Source organism: Anomaloglossus baeobatrachus, unplaced genomic scaffold, assembly GCF_048569485.1.
Source record: "Anomaloglossus baeobatrachus isolate aAnoBae1 unplaced genomic scaffold, aAnoBae1.hap1 Scaffold_3381, whole genome shotgun sequence".
In the NCBI taxonomy this organism is placed as follows: domain Eukaryota; kingdom Metazoa; phylum Chordata; class Amphibia; order Anura; family Aromobatidae; genus Anomaloglossus; species Anomaloglossus baeobatrachus.
The window spans coordinates 1-17132 of NW_027442755.1; the positions used below are offsets into that span (position 1 = coordinate 1).

General features: G+C 58.5%; 1 protein-coding gene across 1 annotated transcript in view; it reads right to left on the reverse strand.

Moving 5' to 3' along the window:
* Positions 1–11190: 11190 nt before the first annotated feature.
* LOC142271631 (ATP-binding cassette sub-family C member 9-like) overlaps positions 11191–17132 on the reverse strand; it is a gene marked incomplete at its 3' end in the record, with an annotated part of 54868 nt that continues 48926 nt past the window's right edge. The window contains exon 4 of the mRNA XM_075332473.1: positions 11191–11312. Within this exon, the coding sequence (XP_075188588.1) occupies positions 11191–11312 (122 nt within the window). The remainder of the gene's footprint in view (positions 11313–17132) is intronic.

Genomic DNA, 17132 nt, shown 5'->3' on the forward strand with positions numbered 1-17132 from the left:
TCTCATCGCTCAGCTCTGCTCTGCTCTCTCCTCGCTCTGCTCTCTCCTCGCTCCGCTCTGCTCTCTCCTCGCTCCGCTCTGATCTCTCCTCGCTCTGCTCTGATCTCTCCTCGCTCTGCTCTCTCCTCGCTCTGCACTCTCCTCGCTCTGCTCTGCTCTCTCCTCGCTGCGCTCTGCTCACTCCTCGCTCCGCTCCGCTCTGCTCTCTCCTCGCTCTGCTCTGCTCTCTCCTCGCTCTGCTCTGCTCTCTCCACTTCGCACTCTCCTCGCTCCGCTCTGCTCTGCTCTCTCCTCGCTCCGCTCTGCTCTCTCCTCGCTCCGCTCTCTCCTCGCTCTGCTCTGCTCTCTCCTCGCTCCGCTCTCTCCTCGCTCCGCTCTGCTCTGCTCTCTCCTCGCTCCGCTCTGCTCTCTCCTCGCTCCGCTCTGCTCTCTCCTCGCTCGCTCGCTCTGCTCTGCTCTCTCCTCGCTCCGCTCTCTCCTCGCTCCGCCCTGCTCTGCTCTCTCCTCGCTCTGCTCTGCTCTGCTCTCTCCTCGCTCCGCTCTGCTCTGCTCTCTCCTCGCTCTGCTCTGCTCTCTCCTTGCTCCGCTCTGCTCTGCTCTCTCCTCGTTCCGCTCTGCTCTCTCCTCGCTCTGCTCTGCTCTCTCCTCGCTCCGCTCTGCTCTGCTCTCTCCTCGCTCTGCTCTGCTCTCTCCTTGCTCCGCTCTGCCCTGCTCTCTCCTCGCTCCGCTCTGCTCTCTCCTCGCTCCGCTCTGCTCTCTCCTCGCTCCGCTCTCTCCTCGCTCCGCTCTGCTCTGCTTTCTCCTCGCTCCGCTCTGCTCTGCTCTCTCCTCGCTCTGCTCTGCTCTCTCCTCGATCCGCTCTGCTCTGCTCTCTCCTCGCTCTGCTCTGCTCTCTCCTCGCTCCGCTCTGCTCTCTCCTCGCTCCGCTCTGCTCTGCTCTCTCCTCGCTCTCCTCTCTCCTCGCTCCGCTCTGCTCTGCACTCTCCTCGATCCGCTCTGCTCTGCTCTCTCCTCGCTCCGCTCTGCTCTCTCCTCGCTCCGCTCTGATCTCTCCTCGCTCTGCTCTGCTCTCTCCTCGCTCTGCTCTCTCCTCGCTCCGCTCTGCTCTCTCCTCGCTCTGCACTCTCCTCGCTCTGCTCTGCTCTCTCCTCGCTCCGCTCTGCTCTCTCCTCGCTCCGCTCTGCTCTCTCCTCGCTCCGCTCCGCTCTGCTCTCTCCTCGCTCTGCTCTGCTCTCTCCGCTTCGCACTCTCCTCGCTCCGCTCTACTCTCTCCTCGCTCTGCTCTGCTCGCTCATCGCTCTGCTCTGCTCTGCTCTCTCCGCTTCGCACTCTCCTCGCTCCGCTCTGCTCTCTCCTCGCTCCGCTCTGCTCTGCTCTCTCCTCGCTCCGCTCTGCTCTCTCCTCGCTCCGCTCTGCTCTGCTCTCTCCTCTCTCTGCTCTGCTCTCTCCTCGCTCCGCTCTGCTCTCTCCTCGCTCCGCTCTGCTCTGCACTCTCATCGCTCCGCTCTGCTCTGCTCTCTCCTCGCTCTGCTCTCTCCTCGCTCCGCTCTGCTCTCTCCTCGCTCCGCTCTGATCTCTCCTCGCTCTGCTCTGCTCTCTCCTCGCTCTGCTCTCTCCTCGCTCTGCACTCTCCTCGCTCTGCTCTGCTCTCTCCTCGCTGCGCTCTGCTCTCTCCTCGCTCCGCTCCGCTCTGCTCTCTCCTCGCTCTGCTCTGCTCTCTCCTCTCTCTGCTCTGCTCTCTCCGCTTCGCACTCTCCTCGCTCCGCTCTGCTCTCTCCTCGCTCCGCTCTGCTCTGCTCTCTCCTCGCTCTGCTCTGCTCTCTCCTCGCTCTGCTCTGCTCTCTCCTCGCTCCGCTCTGCTCTGCCCTCTCCTCGCTCCGCTCTGCTCTGCTCTCTCGCTCCGCTCTGCTCTCTCCTCGCTCTGCCCTGCTCTCTCCTCGCTCTGCTCTCTCCTCGCTCTGCTCTCTCCTCGCTCTGCTCTGCTCTCTCCTCGCTCCGCTCTGCTCTCTCCTCGCTCCGCTCTGCTCTCTCCTCGCTCTGCTCTGCTCTCTCCTCGCTCTGCTCTCTCCTCGCTCTGCACTCTCCTCGCTCCGCTCTGCACTCTCCTCGCTCCGCTCTGCTCTCTCCTCGCTCCGCTCTGCTCTCTCCTTGCTCCGCTCTGCTCTGCTCTCTCCTCGCTCTGCTCTCTCCTCGCTCTGCTCTGCTCTCTCCTCGCTCCGCTCTGCTCTGCTCTCTCCTCGCTCCGCTCTGCACTCTCCTCGCTCCGCTCTGCTCTCTCCTCGCTCCGCTCTGCTCTCTCCTCGCTCCGCACTCTCCTCGCTCCGCTCTGCTCTCTCCTCGCTCCGCTCTGCTCTGCTCTCTCCTCGCTCCGCTCTGCTCTGCACTCTCCTCGCTCCGCTCTGCTCTCTCCTCGCTCCGCTCTGCTCTCTCCTCGCTCCACTCTGCTCTGCTCTCTCCTCGCTCCACTCTGCTCTGCTCTCTCCTCGCTCCGCTCTGCTCTGCTCTCTCCTCGCTCCGCTCTGCTCTGCACTCTCCTCGCTCCGCTCTGCTCTCTCCTCGCTCCGCTCTGCTCTCTCCTCGCTCCACTCTGCTCTGCTCTCTCCTCGCTCCGCTCTGCTCTGCTCTCTCCTCGCTCCGCTCTGCACTCTCCTTGCTCCGCTCTGCACTCTCCTCGCTCCGCTCTGCACTCTCCTCGCTCCGCTCTGCTCTGCTCTCTCCTCGCTCCGCTCTGCTCTGCTCTCTCCTCGCTCCGCTCTGCTCTCTCCTCGCTCCGCTCTGCTCTCTCCTCTCTCCGCTCTGCTCTCTCCTCGCTCCGCTCTGCTCTGCTCTCTCCTCGCTCCGCTCTGCTCTGCTCTCTCCTCGCTCTGCTCTGCTCTCTCCTTGCTCCGCTCTGCTCTGCTCTCTCCTCGCTCCGATCTGCTCTGCTCTCTCCTCGCTCTGCTCTTCTCTGCTCTCTCCTCGCTCCGCTCTGCTCTGCTCTCTCCTCGCTCTGCTCTGCTCTCTCCTTGCTCCGCTCTGCTCTCTCCTCGCTCCGCTCTGCTCTCTCCTCGCTCTGCTCTCTCCTCGCTCCGCTCTGCTCTGCACTCTCCTCGCTCCGCTCTGCTCTGCTCTCTCCTCGCTCTGCTCTCTCCTCGCTCCGCTCTGCTCTGCTCTCTCCTCGCTCTGCTCTCTCCTCGCTCCGCTCTGCTCTGCTCTCTCCTCCCTCTGCTCTCTCCTCGCTCCGCTCTGCTCTCTCCTCGCTCTGCACTCTCCTCGCTCTGCTCTGCTCTCTCCTCGCTCCGCTCTGCTCTCTCTTTGCTCCGCTCCGCTCTGCTCTCTCCTCGCTCTGCTCTGCTCTCTCATCGCTCTGCTCTGCTCTCTCCGCTTCGCACTCTCCTCGCTCCGCTCTCTCCTCGCTCTGCTCTGCTCTCTCATCGCTCTGCTCTGCTCTGCTCTCTCCGCTTCGCACTCTCCTCGCTCCGCTCTGCACTCTCCTCGCTCCGCTCTGCTCTCTCCTCGATCCGCTCTGCTCTGCTCTCTCCTCGCTCCGCTCTGCTCTCTCCTCGCTCTGCTCTGCTCTCTCCTCGCTCCGCTCTGCTCTGCTCTCTCCTCGCTCTGCTCTGCTCTCTCCTCGCTCCGCTCTGCTCTCTCCTCACTCCGCTCTGCTCTCTCCTCGCTCCGCTCTGCACTCTCATCGATCCGCTCTGCTCTGCTCTCTCCTCGCTCTGCTCTCTCCTCGCTCCGCTCTGCTCTCTCCTTGCTCCGCTCTGATCTCTCCTCGCTCTGCTCTGATCTCTCCTCGCTCTGCTCTCTCCTCGCTCTGCACTCTCCTCGCTCTGCTCTGCTCTCTCCTCGCTGCGCTCTGCTCTCTCCTCGCTCCGCTCCGCTCTCTCCTCGCTCTGCTCTGCTCTCTCCTCGCTCTGCTCTGCTCTCTCCGCTTCGCACTCTCCTCGCTCCGCTCTGCTCTCTCCTCGCTCCGCTCTCTCCTCGCTCCGCTCTGCTCTGCTCTCTCCTCGCTCCGCTCTGCTCTGCTCTCTCCTCGCTCCGCTCTGCTCTCTCCTCGCTCTGCTCTGCTCTCTCCTCGCTCCGCTCTGCTCTCTCCTCGCTCCGCTCTGCTCTCTCCTCGCTCCGCTCTGCTCTGCTCTCTCCTCGCTCCGCTCTGCTCTCTCCTCGCTCCGCCCTGCTCTGCTCTCTCCTCGCTCCGCTCTGCTCTCTCCTCGCTCCGCTCTGCTCTGCTCTCTCCTCGCTCTGCTCTGCTCTCTCCTTGCTCCGCTCTGCTCTGCTCTCTCCTCGCTCTGCTCTGCTCTCTCCTTGCTCCGCTCTGCTCTGCTCTCTCCTCGCTCTGCTCTGCTCTCTCCTCGCTCCGCTCTGCTCTGCTCTCTCCTTGCTCCGCTCTGCTCTCTCCTCGCTCCGCTCTGCTCTCTCCTCGCTCTGCTCTCTCCTCGCTCCGCTCTGCTCTGCACTCTCCTCGCTCCGCTCTGCTCTGCTCTCTCCTCGCTCTGCTCTCTCCTCGCTCCGCTCTGCTCTGCTCTCTCCTCGCTCTACTCTCTCCTCGCTCCGCTCTGCTCTGCTCTCTCCTCCCTCTGCTCTCTCCTCGCTCCGCTCTGCTCTCTCCTCGCTCTGCACTCTCCTCGCTCTGCTCTGCTCTCTCCTCGCTCCGCTCTGCTCTCTCTTTGCTCCGCTCCGCTCTGCTCTCTCCTCGCTCTGCTCTGCTCTCTCATCGCTCTGCTCTGCTCTCTCCGCTTCGCACTCTCCTCGCTCCGCTCTCTCCTCGCTCTGCTCTGCTCTCTCATCGCTCTGCTCTGCTCTGCTCTCTCCGCTTCGCACTCTCCTCGCTCCGCTCTGCACTCTCCTCGCTCCGCTCTGCTCTCTCCTCGATCCGCTCTGCTCTGCTCTCTCCTCGCTCCGCTCTGCTCTCTCCTCGCTCTGCTCTGCTCTCTCCTCGCTCCGCTCTGCTCTGCTCTCTCCTCGCTCTGCTCTGCTCTCTCCTCGCTCCGCTCTGCTCTCTCCTCACTCCGCTCTGCTCTCTCCTCGCTCCGCTCTGCACTCTCATCGCTCCGCTCTGCTCTGCTCTCTCCTCGCTCTGCTCTCTCCTCGCTCCGCTCTGCTCTCTCCTTGCTCCGCTCTGATCTCTCCTCGCTCTGCTCTGATCTCTCCTCGCTCTGCTCTCTCCTCGCTCTGCACTCTCCTCGCTCTGCTCTGCTCTCTCCTCGCTGCGCTCTGCTCTCTCCTCGCTCCGCTCCGCTCTCTCCTCGCTCTGCTCTGCTCTCTCCTCGCTCTGCTCTGCTCTCTCCGCTTCGCACTCTCCTCGCTCCGCTCTGCTCTCTCCTCGCTCCGCTCTCTCCTCGCTCCGCTCTGCTCTGCTCTCTCCTCGCTCCGCTCTGCTCTGCTCTCTCCTCGCTCCGCTCTGCTCTCTCCTCGCTCTGCTCTGCTCTCTCCTCGCTCCGCTCTGCTCTCTCCTCGCTCCGCTCTGCTCTCTCCTCGCTCCGCTCTGCTCTGCTCTCTCCTCGCTCCGCTCTGCTCTCTCCTCGCTCCGCCCTGCTCTGCTCTCTCCTCGCTCCGCTCTGCTCTCTCCTCGCTCCGCTCTGCTCTGCTCTCTCCTCGCTCTGCTCTGCTCTCTCCTTGCTCCGCTCTGCTCTGCTCTCTCCTCGCTCTGCTCTGCTCTCTCCTCGCTCCGCTCTGCTCTGCTCTCTCCTCGCTCTGCTCTGCTCTCTCCTTGCTCCGCTCTGCTCTGCTCTCTCCTCGCTCCGCTCTGCTCTCTCCTCGCTCCGCTCTGCTCTGCTTTCTCCTCGCTCCGCTCTGCTCGGCTCTCTCCTCGATCCGCTCTGCTCTGCTCTCTCCTCGCTCTGCTCTGCTCTCTCCTCGCTCCGCTCTGCTCTGCTCTCTCCTCGCTCCGCTCTGCTCTGCTCTCTCCTCGCTCTCCTCTCTCGTCGCTCCGCTCTGCTCTGCACTCTCCTCGCTCCGCTCTGCTCTGCTCTCTCCTCGCTCTGCTCTCTCCTCGCTCCGCTCTGCTCTCTCCTCGCTCCGCTCTGCTCTCTCCTCGCTCTGCTCTGCTCTCTCCTCGCTCTGCTCTCTCCTCGCTCCGCTCTGCTCTCTCCTCGCTCTGCACTCTCCTCGCTCTGCTCTGCTCTCTCCTCGCTCCGCTCTGCTCTCTCCTCGCTCCGCTCCGCTCTGCTCTCTCCTCGCTCTGCTCTGCTTTCTCATCGCTCTGCTCTGCTCTCTCCGCTTCGCACTCTCCTCGCTCCGCTCTGCTCTCTCCTCGCTCTGCTCTGCTCGCTCATCGCTCTGCTCTGCTCTGCTCTCTCCGCTTCGCACTCTCCTCGCTCCGCTCTGCACTCTCCTTGCTCCGCTCTGCTCTCTCCTCGATCCGCTCTGCTCTGCTCTCTCCTCGCTCCGCTCTGCTCTGCTCTCTTCTCGCTCTGCTCTGCTCTCTCCTCGCTCCGCTCTGCTCTGCTCTCTCCTCTCTCTGCTCTGCTCTCTCCTCGCTCCGCTCTGCTCTGCTCTCTCCTCGCTCTGCTCTCTCCTCGCTCCGCTCTGCTCTCTCCTCGCTCCGCTCTGATCTCTCCTCGCTCTGCTCTGCTCTCTCCTCGCTCTGCTCTCTCCTCGCTCTGCACTCTCCTCGCTCTGCTCTGCTCTCTCCTCGCTGCGCTCTGCTCTCTCCTCGCTCCGCTCCGCTCTGCTCTCTCCTCGCTCTGCTCTGCTCTCTCCTCGCTCTGCTCTGCTCTGCTCTCTCCGCTTCGCACTCTCCTCGCTCCGCTCTGCTCTCTCCTCGCGCCGCTCTCTCCTCGCTCCGCTCTGCTCTGCTCTCTCCTCGCTCTGCTCTGCTCTCTCCTCGCTTCGCTCTGCTCTGCCCTCTCCTCGCTCCGCTCTGCTCTCTCGCTCCGCTCTGCTCTCTCCTCGCTCTGCTCTCTCCTCGCTCTGCTCTGCTCTCTCCTCGCTCCGCTCTGCTCTCTCCTCGCTCCGCTCTGCTCTCTCCTCGCTCTGCTCTGCTCTCTCCTCGCTCTGCTCTCTCCTCGCTCTGCACTCTCCTCGCTCCGCTCTGCACTCTCCTCGCTCCGCTCTGCTCTCTCCTCGCTCCGCTCTGCTCTCTCCTTGCTCCGCTCTGCTCTGCTTTCTCCTCGCTCTGCTCTGCTCTCTCCTCGCTCCGCTCTGCTCTGCCCTCTCCTCGCTCCGCTCTGCTCTGCTCTCTCGCTCCGCTCTGCTCTCTCCTCGCTCTGCTCTGCTCTCTCCTCGCTCTGCTCTGCTCTCTCCTCGCTCTGCTCTCTCCTCGCTCTGCTCTGCTCTCTCCTCGCTCCGCTCTGATCTCTCCTCGCTCTGCTCTGCTCTCTCCTCGCTCCGCTCTGCACTCTCCTCGCTCCACTCTGCTCTCTCCTCGCTCCGCTCCGCACTCTCCTCGCTCCGCTCTGCTCTCTCCTCGCTCCGCTCTGCTCTGCACTCTCATCGCTCCGCTCTGCTCTGCTCTCTCCTCGCTCTGCTCTCTCCTCGCTCCGCTCTGCTCTCTCCTCGCTCCGCTCTGATCTCTCCTCGCTCTGCTCTGATCTCTCCTCGCTCTGCTCTCTCCTCGCTCTGCTCTGCTCTCTCCTCGCTGCGCTCTGCTCTCTCCTCGCTCCGCTCCGCTCTGCTCTCTCCTCGCTCTGCTCTGCTCTCTCCTCGCTCTGCTCTGCTCTCTCCGCTTCGCACTCTCCTCGCTCCGCTCTGCTCTCTCCTCGCTCCGCTCTCTCCTCGCTCCGCTCTGCTCTGCTCTCTCCTCGCTCCGCTCTGCTCTCTCCTCGCTCTGCTCTGCTCTCTCCTCGCTCCGCTCTGCTCTCTCCTCGCTCCGCTCTGCTCTCTCCTCGCTCCGCTCTGCTCTGCTCTCTCCTCGCTCCGCTCTGCTCTCTCCTCGCTCCGCCCTGCTCTGCTCTCTCCTCGCTCCGCTCTGCTCTCTCCTCGCTCCGCTCTGCTCTGCTCTCTCCTCGCTCTGCTCTGCTCTCTCCTTGCTCCGCTCTGCTCTGCTCTCTCCTCGCTCCGCTCTGCTCTCTCCTCGCTCTGCTCTGCTCTCTCCTCGCTCCGCTCTGCTCTGCTCTCTCCTCGCTCTGCTCTGCTTTCTCCTCGCTCCGCTCTGCTCTGCTCTCTCCTCGCTCCGCTCTGCTCTGCTCTCTCCTCGCTCCGCTCTGCTCTGCTCTCTCCTCGCTCCGCTCTGCTCTGCTCTCTCCTCGCTCTCCTCTCTCCTCGCTCCGCTCTGCTCTGCACTCTCCTCGCTCCGCTCTGCTCTGCTCTCTCCTCGCTCTGCTCTCTCCTCGCTCCGCTCTGCTCTCTCCTCGCTCCGCTCTGCTCTCTCCTCGCTCTGCTCTGCTCTCTCCTCGCTCTGCTCTCTCCTCGCTCCGCTCTGCTCTCTCCTCGCTCTGCACTCTCCTCGCTCTGCTCTGCTCTCTCCTCGCTCCGCTCTGCTCTCTCCTCGCTCCGCTCCGCTCTGCTCTCTCCTCGCTCTGCTCTGCTCTCTCATCGCTCTGCTCTGCTCTCTCCGCTTCGCACTCTCCTCGCTCCGCTCTGCTCTCTCCTCGCTCTGCTCTGCTCGCTCATCGCTCTGCTCTGCTCTGCTCTCTCCGCTTCGCACTCTCCTCGCTCCGCTCTGCACTCTCCTCGCTCCGCTCTGCTCTCTCCTCGATCCGCTCTGCTCTGCTCTCTCCTCGCTCCGCTCTGCTCTGCTCTCTCCTCGCTCTGCTCTGCTCTCTCCTCGCTCCGCTCTGCTCTGCTCTCTCCTCTCTCTGCTCTGCTCTCTCCTGGCTCCGCTCTGCTCTCTCCTCGCTCCGCTCTGCTGTGCTCTCTCCTCGCTCTGCTCTCTCCTCGCTCCGCTCTGCTCTCTCCTCGCTCCGCTCTGATCTCTCCTCGCTCTGCTCTGCTCTCTCCTCGCTCTGCACTCTCCTCGCTCTGCACTCTCCTCGCTCTGCACTCTCCTCGCTCTGCTCTGCTCTCTCCTCGCTGCGCTCTGCTCTCTCCTCGCTCCGCTCCGCTCTCTCTTCGCTCTGCTCTGCTCTCTCCTCGCTCTGCTCTGCTCTCTCCGCTTCGCACTCTCCTCGCTCCGCTCTGCTCTCTCCTCGCGCCGCTCTCTCCTCGCTCCGCTCTGCTCTCTCCTCGCTCTGCTCTGCTCTCTCCTCGCTCCGCTCTGCTCTGCCCTCTCCTCGCTCCGCTCTGCTCTGCTCTCTCGCTCCGCTCTGCTCTCTCCTCGCTCTGCTCTCTCCTCGCTCTGCTCTGCTCTCTCCTCGCTCTGCTCTGCTCTCTCCTCGCCCCGCTCTGCTCTCTCCTCGCTCTGCTCTGCTCTCTCCTCGCTCTGCTCTCTCCTCGCTCTGCACTCTCCTCGCTCCGCTCTGCACTCTCCTCGCTCCGCTCTGCTCTCTCCTCGCTTCGCTCTGCTCTCTCCTTGCTCCGCTCTCTCCTCGCTCTGCTCTGCTCTCTCCTCGCTCCGCTCTGCTCTGCCCTCTCCTCGCTCCGCTCTGCTCTGCTCTCTCGCTCCGCTCTGCTCTCTCCTCGCTCTGCTCTGCTCTCTCCTCGCTCTGCTCTGCTCTCTCCTCGCTCTGCTCTCTCCTCGCTCCGCTCTGCACTCTCCTCGCTCCGCTCTGCTCTCTCCTCGCTCCGCTCCGCACTCTCCTCGCTCCGCTCTGCTCTCTCCTCGCTCTGCTCTCTCCTCGCTCCGCTCTGCACTCTCCTCGCTCCGCTCTGCTCTCTCCTCGCTCCGCTCCGCTCTGCACTCTCCTCGCTCCGCTCTGCTCTCTCCTCGCTCTGCCCTCTCCTCGCTCCGCTCTGCTCTCTCCTCGCTCTGCTCTGCTCTCTCCTCGCTCTGCTCTGCTCTCTCCTCGCTCTGCTCTGCTCTCTCCTCGCTCTGCCCTCTCCTCGCTCCGCTCTGCACTCTCCTCGCTCCGCTCTGCTCTCTCCTCGCTCCGCTCCGCACTCTCCTCGCTCCGCTCTGCTCTCTCCTCGCTCTGCTCTCTCCTCGCTCCGCTCTGCACTCTCCTCGCTCCGCTCTGCTCTCTCCTCGCTCCGCTCCGCTCTGCACTCTCCTCGCTCCGCTCTGCTCTCTCCTCGCTCTGCCCTCTCCTCGCTCCGCTCTGCTCTCTCCTCGCTCTGCTCTGCTCTCTCCTCGCTCCGCTCTGCACTCTCCTCGCTCCGCTCTGCTCTGCTCTCTCCTCGCTCCGCTCTGCTCTCTCCTCGCTCCGCTCTGCTCTCTCCTCGCTCCGCTCTGCTCTCTCCTCGCTCCGCTCTGCTCTGCACTCTCCTCCCTCCGCTCTGCACTCTCCTCGCTCCGCTCTGCACTCTCCTTGCTCTGCTCTGCTCTCTCCTCGCTCCGCTCTGCTCTGCTCTCTCCTCGCTCCGCTCTGCTCTCTCCTCGCTCCGCTCTGCTCTCTCCTCGCTCCGCTCTGTACTCTCCTCGCTCCGCTCTGCTCTGCTCTCTCCTCGCTCCGCTCTGCTCTCTCCTCGCTCCGCTCTGCTCTCTCCTCCCTCCGCTCTGCACTCTCCTCGCTCCGCTCTGCACTCTCCTCGCTCCGCTCTGCTCTCTCCTCGCTCCGCTCTTCTCTCTCCTCGCTCCGCTCTGCTCTCTCCTCGCTCCGCTCTGCTCTCTCCTCGCTCCGCTCTGCTCTGCACTCTCCTCGCTCCGCTCTGCTCTGCACTCTCCTCGCTCCGCTCTGCTCTCTCCTTGCTCTGCTCTGCTCTCTCCTCGCTCCGCTCAGCTCTCTCCTCGCTCCGCTCTGCACTCTCCTCGCTCTGCTCCGCTTTGCTCTCTCCTCGCTCCGCTCTGCACTCTCCTCGCTCCGCTTTGCTCTCTCCTCGCTCCGCTCTGCACTCTCCTCGCTCTGCTCTGCTCTCTCCTCGCTCCGCTCTGCTCTCTCCTCGCTCCGCTCTGCTCTCTCCTCGCTCTGCTCTGCTCTCTCCTCGCTCCGCTCCGCTCTGCTCTCTCCTCGCTCTGCTCTGCTCTCTCCTCGCTCCGCTCTGCTCTCTCCTCGCTCCGCTCTGCTCTCTCCTCGCTCCGCTCTGCTCTCTCCTTGCTCTGCTCTGCTCTCTCCTCGCTCCGCTCTGCTCTCTCCTCGCTCCGCTTTGCTCTCTCCTCGCTCCGCTCTGCTCTCTCCTCGCTCCGCTTTGCTCCCTCCTTGCTCCGCTCTGCTCTCTCCTCGCTCTGCTCTGCTCTCTCCTCGCTCCGCTTTGCTCTCTCCTCGCTCCGCTCTGCAGCCTCTTTCTCACCTAGTAACAGTTTGGGGAAATTTGAGGTCTCGATATTGTGGTAATAGATAATGGACGTCGTCGCTGCAATGAATCCCACAATGGCCGGCATGAAGAGGTGGAGGTGCCGCGACGGCATCTGCCTGCACAATACAAAAGCACACAGCAGAATAGTGACCGCAGCTCTGGAGGTGACTGGAGGAAAAGACACAATGTAACAGCAGATCAGTGAGTGCAGCTCTGGAGGTGACTGGAGGATAAGACACAATGTAGCAGCAGATCAGTGAGTGCAGCTCTGGAGGTGACTGGAGGATAAGACACAATGTAACAGCAGATCAGTGACTGCAGCTCTAGAGGTGACTGGAGGATAAGACACAATGTAACAGCAGATCAGTGAGTGCAGCTCTGGAGGGGACTGGAGGAAAAGATACAATGTAACAGCAGATCAGTGACTGCAGCTCTAGAGGTGACTGGAGGAAAAGATACAATGGAACAGCAGATCAGTGAGTGCAGCTCTGGAGGTGACTGGAGGATAAGAAACAATGTAACAGCAGATCAGTGAGTGCAGCTCTGGAGGTGACTGGAGGATAAGACACAATGTAACAGCAGATCAGTGACTGCAGCTCTAGAGGTGACTGGAGGAAAAGATACAATGGAACAGCAGATCAGTGAGTGCAGCTCTGGAGGTGACTGGAGGATAAGACACAATGTAGCAGCAGATCAGTGAGTGCAGCTCTGGAGGGGACTGGAGGATAAGAAACAATGTAACTGCAGATCAGTGAGTGCAGCTCTGGAGGTGATTAGAGGAAAAGATATAATGTAACAGCAGATCAGTGACTGCAGCTCTAGAGGTGACTGGAGGATAAAACACAATGTAACAGCAGATCAGTGAGTGCAGCTCTGGAGGTGACTGGAGGATAAGACACAATGTAGCAGCAGATCAGTGAGTGCAGCTCTGGAGGTGACTGGAGAATAAGACACAATGTAACAGCAGATCAGTGACTGCAGCTCTAGAGGTGACTGGAGGATAAGACACAATGTAACAGCAGATCAGTGAGTGCAGCTCTGGAGGGGACTGGAGGAAAAGATACAATGTAACAGCAGATCAGTGACTGCAGCTCTAGAGGTGACTGGAGGAAAAGATACAATGGAACAGCAGATCAGTGAGTGCAGCTCTGGAGGTGACTGGAGGATAAGACACAATGTAACAGCAGATCAGTGAGTGCAGCTCTAGAGGTGACTGGAGGAAAAGATACAATGGAACAGCAGATCAGTGAGTGCAGCTCTGGAGGTGACTGGAGGAAAAGATACAATGGAACAGCAGATCAGTGAGTGCAGCTCTAGAGGTGACTGGAGGAAAAGATACAATGGAACAGCAGATCAGTGAGTGCAGCTCTGGAGGTGACTGGAGGATAAGACACAATGGAGCAGCAGATCAGTGAGTGCAGCTCTGGAGGGGACTGGAGGATAAGAAACAATGTAACTGCAGATCAGTGAGTGCAGCTCTGGAGGTGATTAGAGGAAAAGATATAATGTAACAGCAGATCAGTGACTGCAGCTCTAGAGGTGACTGGAGGATAAGACACAATGTAACAGCAGATCAGTGAGTGCAGCTCTGGAGGTGACTGGAGGATAAGACACAATGTAGCAGCAGATCAGTGAGTGCAGCTCTGGAGGTGACTGGAGGATAAGACACAATGTAACAGCAGATCAGTGACTGCAGCTCTAGAGGTGACTGGAGGATAAGACACAATGTAACAGCAGATCAGTGAGTGCAGCTCTGGAGGGGACTGGAGGAAAAGATACAATGTAACAGCAGATCAGTGACTGCAGCTCTAGAGGTGACTGGAGGAAAAGATACAATGGAACAGCAGATCAGTGAGTGCAGCTCTGGAGGTGACTGGAGGATAAGACACAATGTAGCAGCAGATCAGTGAGTGCAGCTCTGGAGGGGACTGGAGGATAAGAAACAATGTAACAGCAGATCAGTGAGTGCAGCTCTGGAGGTGACTGGAGGATAAGACACAATGTAACAGCAGATCAGTGACTGCAGCTCTAGAGGTGACTGGAGGAAAAGATACAATGGAACAGCAGATCAGTGAGTGCAGCTCTGGAGGTGACTGGAGGATAAGACACAATGTAGCAGCAGATCAGTGAGTGCAGCTCTGGAGGGGACTGGAGGATAAGAAACAATGTAACTGCAGATCAGTGAGTGCAGCTCTGGAGGTGATTAGAGGAAAAGATATAATGTAACAGCAGATCAGTGACTGCAGCTCTAGAGGTGACTGGAGGATAAGACACAATGTAACAGCAGATCAGTGAGTGCAGCTCTGGAGGTGACTGGAGGATAAGACACAATGTAGCAGCAGATCAGTGAGTGCAGCTCTGGAGGTGACTGGAGGATAAGACACAATGTAACAGCAGTTCAGTGACTGCAGCTCTAGAGGTGACTGGAGGATAAGACACAATGTAACAGCAGATCAGTGAGTGCAGCTCTGGAGGGGACTGGAGGATAAGACACAATGTAACTGCAGATCAGTGAGTGCAGCTCTGGAGGTGACTGGAGGATAAGACACAATGTAACAGTAGATCAGTGACTGCAGCTCTAGAGGTGACTGGAGGATAATACACAATGTAACAGCAGATCAGTGAGTGCAGCTCTGGAGGTGACTAGAGGAAAAGATACAACGTAACAGCAGATCATTGACTGCAGCTCTAGAGGTGACTGGAGGATAAGACACAATGTAACAGCAGATCAGTGAGTGCAGCTCTAGAGGTGACTGGAGGATAAGACACAATGTAACAGCAGATCAGTGAGTGCAGCTCTGGAGGTGACTGGAGGATAAGACACAATGTAGCAGCAGATCAGTGAGTGCAGCTCTGGAGGTAACTGGAGGATAAGACACAATGTAACAGCAGATCAGTGACTGCAGCTCTAGAGGTGAATGGAGGATAAGACACAATGTAACAGCAGATCAGTGAGTGCAGCTCTGGAGGTGACTGGAGGATAAGACACAATGTAACAGCAGATCAGTGATTGCAGCTCTAGAGGTGACTGGAAGATAAGACACAATGTAACAGCAGATCAGTGAGTGCAGCTCTGGAGGTGACTGGAGGATAAGACACAATGTAACAGCAGATCAGTGAGTGCAGCTCTGGAGGTGACTGGAGGATAAGACCTGATATAACAGCAGAATAGTGAGTCCAGCTCTGGAGGTGACTGGAGGATAAGACACAATGTAACAGCAGAATAGTGAGTGCAGCTCTGGAGGTGACTGGAGGATAAGACACAATGTAACAGCAGAATAGTGAGTCCAGCTCTGGAGGTGACTGGAGGATAAGACACAATGTAACAGCAGAATAGTGAGTCCAGCTCTGGAGGTGACTGGAGGATAAGACACAATGTAACAGCAGATCAGTGAGTGCAGCTCTGGAGGTGACTGGAGGATAAGACACAATGTAAAAGCAGATCAGTGACTGCAGCTCTAGAGGTGACTGGAGGATAAGACATAATGTAACAGCAGAATAGTGACCGCAGCTCTGGAGGTGACTGGAGGATAAGATACAATGTAACAGCAGAATAGTGAGTGCAGCTCTGGAGGGGACTGGAGGATAACAAACAATGTAACAGCAGATCAGTGACTGCAGATCTAGAGGTGACTGGAGGATAAGACACAATCTAACAGCAGATCAGTGAGTGCAGCTCTAGAGGTGACTGGAGCATAAGACACAATGTAATAGCAGATCAGTGAGTGCAGCTCTGGAGGGGACTGGAGGATAAGACACAATGTAACTGCAGATCAGTGAGTGCAGCTCTGGAGGTGACTGGAGGATAAGACACAATGTAACTGCAGATCAGTGAGTGCAGCTCTGGAGGTGACTGGAGGATAAGACACAATGTAACAGCAGAATAGTGAGTGCAGCTCTAGAGGTGACTGGAGGATAAGACACAATGTAACAGCAGATCAGTGACTGCAGCTCTAGAGGTGACTGGAGCATAAGACACAATGTAACAGCAGATCAGTGAGTGCACCTCTGGAGGTGACTAGAGGAAAACACACAATGTAACAGCAGATCAGTGACTGCAGCTCTAGAGGTGACTGGAGGATAAGACATGTTGTAACACCAGAATAGTGAGTGCAGCTCTGGAGGTGACTGGAGGATAAGACACAATGTAACAGCAGAATAGTGAGTGCAGCTCTGGAGGTGACTGGAGGATAAGACACAATGTAACAGCAGATCAGTGACTGCAGCTCTAGAGGTGACTGGAGGATAAGACATGATGTAACACCAGAATAGTGAGTGCAGCTCTGGAGGTGACTGGAGGATAAGACACAATGTAACAGCAGAATAGTGAGTGCAGCTCTGGAGGTGACTGGAAGATAAGACACAATGTAACAGCAGATCAGTGAGTGCAGCTCTGGAGGTGACTGGAGGATAAGACACAATGTAACAGCAGATCAGTGACTGCAGCTCTAGAGGTGACTGGAGGATAAGACACAATGTAAAAGCAGATCAGTGACTGCAGCTCTGGAGGTGACTGGAGGATAAGACACAATGTAACAGCAGATCAGTGACTGCAGCTCTGGAGGTGACTGGAGGATAAGACACAATGTAAAAGCAGATCAGTGACTGTAGCTCTAGAGGTGACTGGAGGATAAAACACAATGTAACAGCAGATCAGTGAGTGCATCTCTGGAGGTGACTAGAGGAAAAGACACAATGTAACAGCAGATCAGTGACTGCAGCTCTAGAGGTGACTGGAGGATAAGACACAATGTAACAGCAGATCAGTGAGTGCAGCTCTGGAGGTGACTGGAGGATAAGACACAATGTAACAGCAGATCAGTGAGTGCAGCTCTGGAGGTTACTGGAGGATAAGACACAATGTAACAGCAGATCAGTGACTGCAGCTCTAGAGGTGACTGGAGGATAAGACACAATGTAAAAGCAGATCAGTGACTGCAGCTCTGGAGGTGACTGGAGGATAAGACAAAATGTAACAGCAGATCAGTGAGTGCAGCTCTGGAGGTGACTGGAGGATAAGACCTGATATAACAGCAGATCAGTGAGTGCAGCTATGGAGGTGACTGGAGGATAAGACACAATGTAAAAGCAGATCAGTGACTGCAGCTCTAGAGGTGACTGGAGGAAAAAAAACAATGTAAAAGCAGATCAGTGAGTGCAGCTCTGGAGGTGACTGAAGGATAAGACACAATGTAACAGAAGAATAGTGACTGCAGCTCTAGAGGTGACTGGAGGATAAGACACAATGTAACAGCAGATCAGTGAGTGCAGCTCTGGAGGTGACTGGAGGATAAGAAACAATGTAACAGCAGAATAGTGACCGCACCTCTGGAGGTGACTGGAGGATAAGATACAATGTAACAGCAGAATAGTGAGTGCAGCTTTGGAGGGAACTGGAGGATAACAAACAATGTAACAGCAGAATAGTGACTGCAGCTTTAGAGGTGACTGGAGGATAAGACACAATGTAACAGCAGATCAGTGAGTGCAGCTCTGGAGGTGACTGAAGGATAAGACACAATGTAACAGCAGATCAGTGACTGCAGATCTAGAGGTGACTGGAGGATAAGACACAATGTAACAGCAGATCAGTGAGTGCAGCTCTGGAGGTGACTAGAGGAAAAGATACAATGTAACAGCAGATCAGTGACTGCAGCTCTAGAGGTGACTGGAGGATAAGACACAATGTAACAGCAGATCAGTGAGTGCAGCTCTGGAGGTGACTGGAGGATAAGACACAATGTAACAGCAGAATAGTGAGTGCAGCTCTGGAGGTGACTGGAGGATAAGACACAATGTAGCAGCAGATCAGTGAGTGCAGCTCTGGAGGTGACTGGAGGATAAGACACAATGTAACAGCAGATCAGTGACTGCAGCTCTAGAAGTGACTGGAGGATAAGACACAATGTAACAGCAGATCAGTGAGTGCAGCTCTG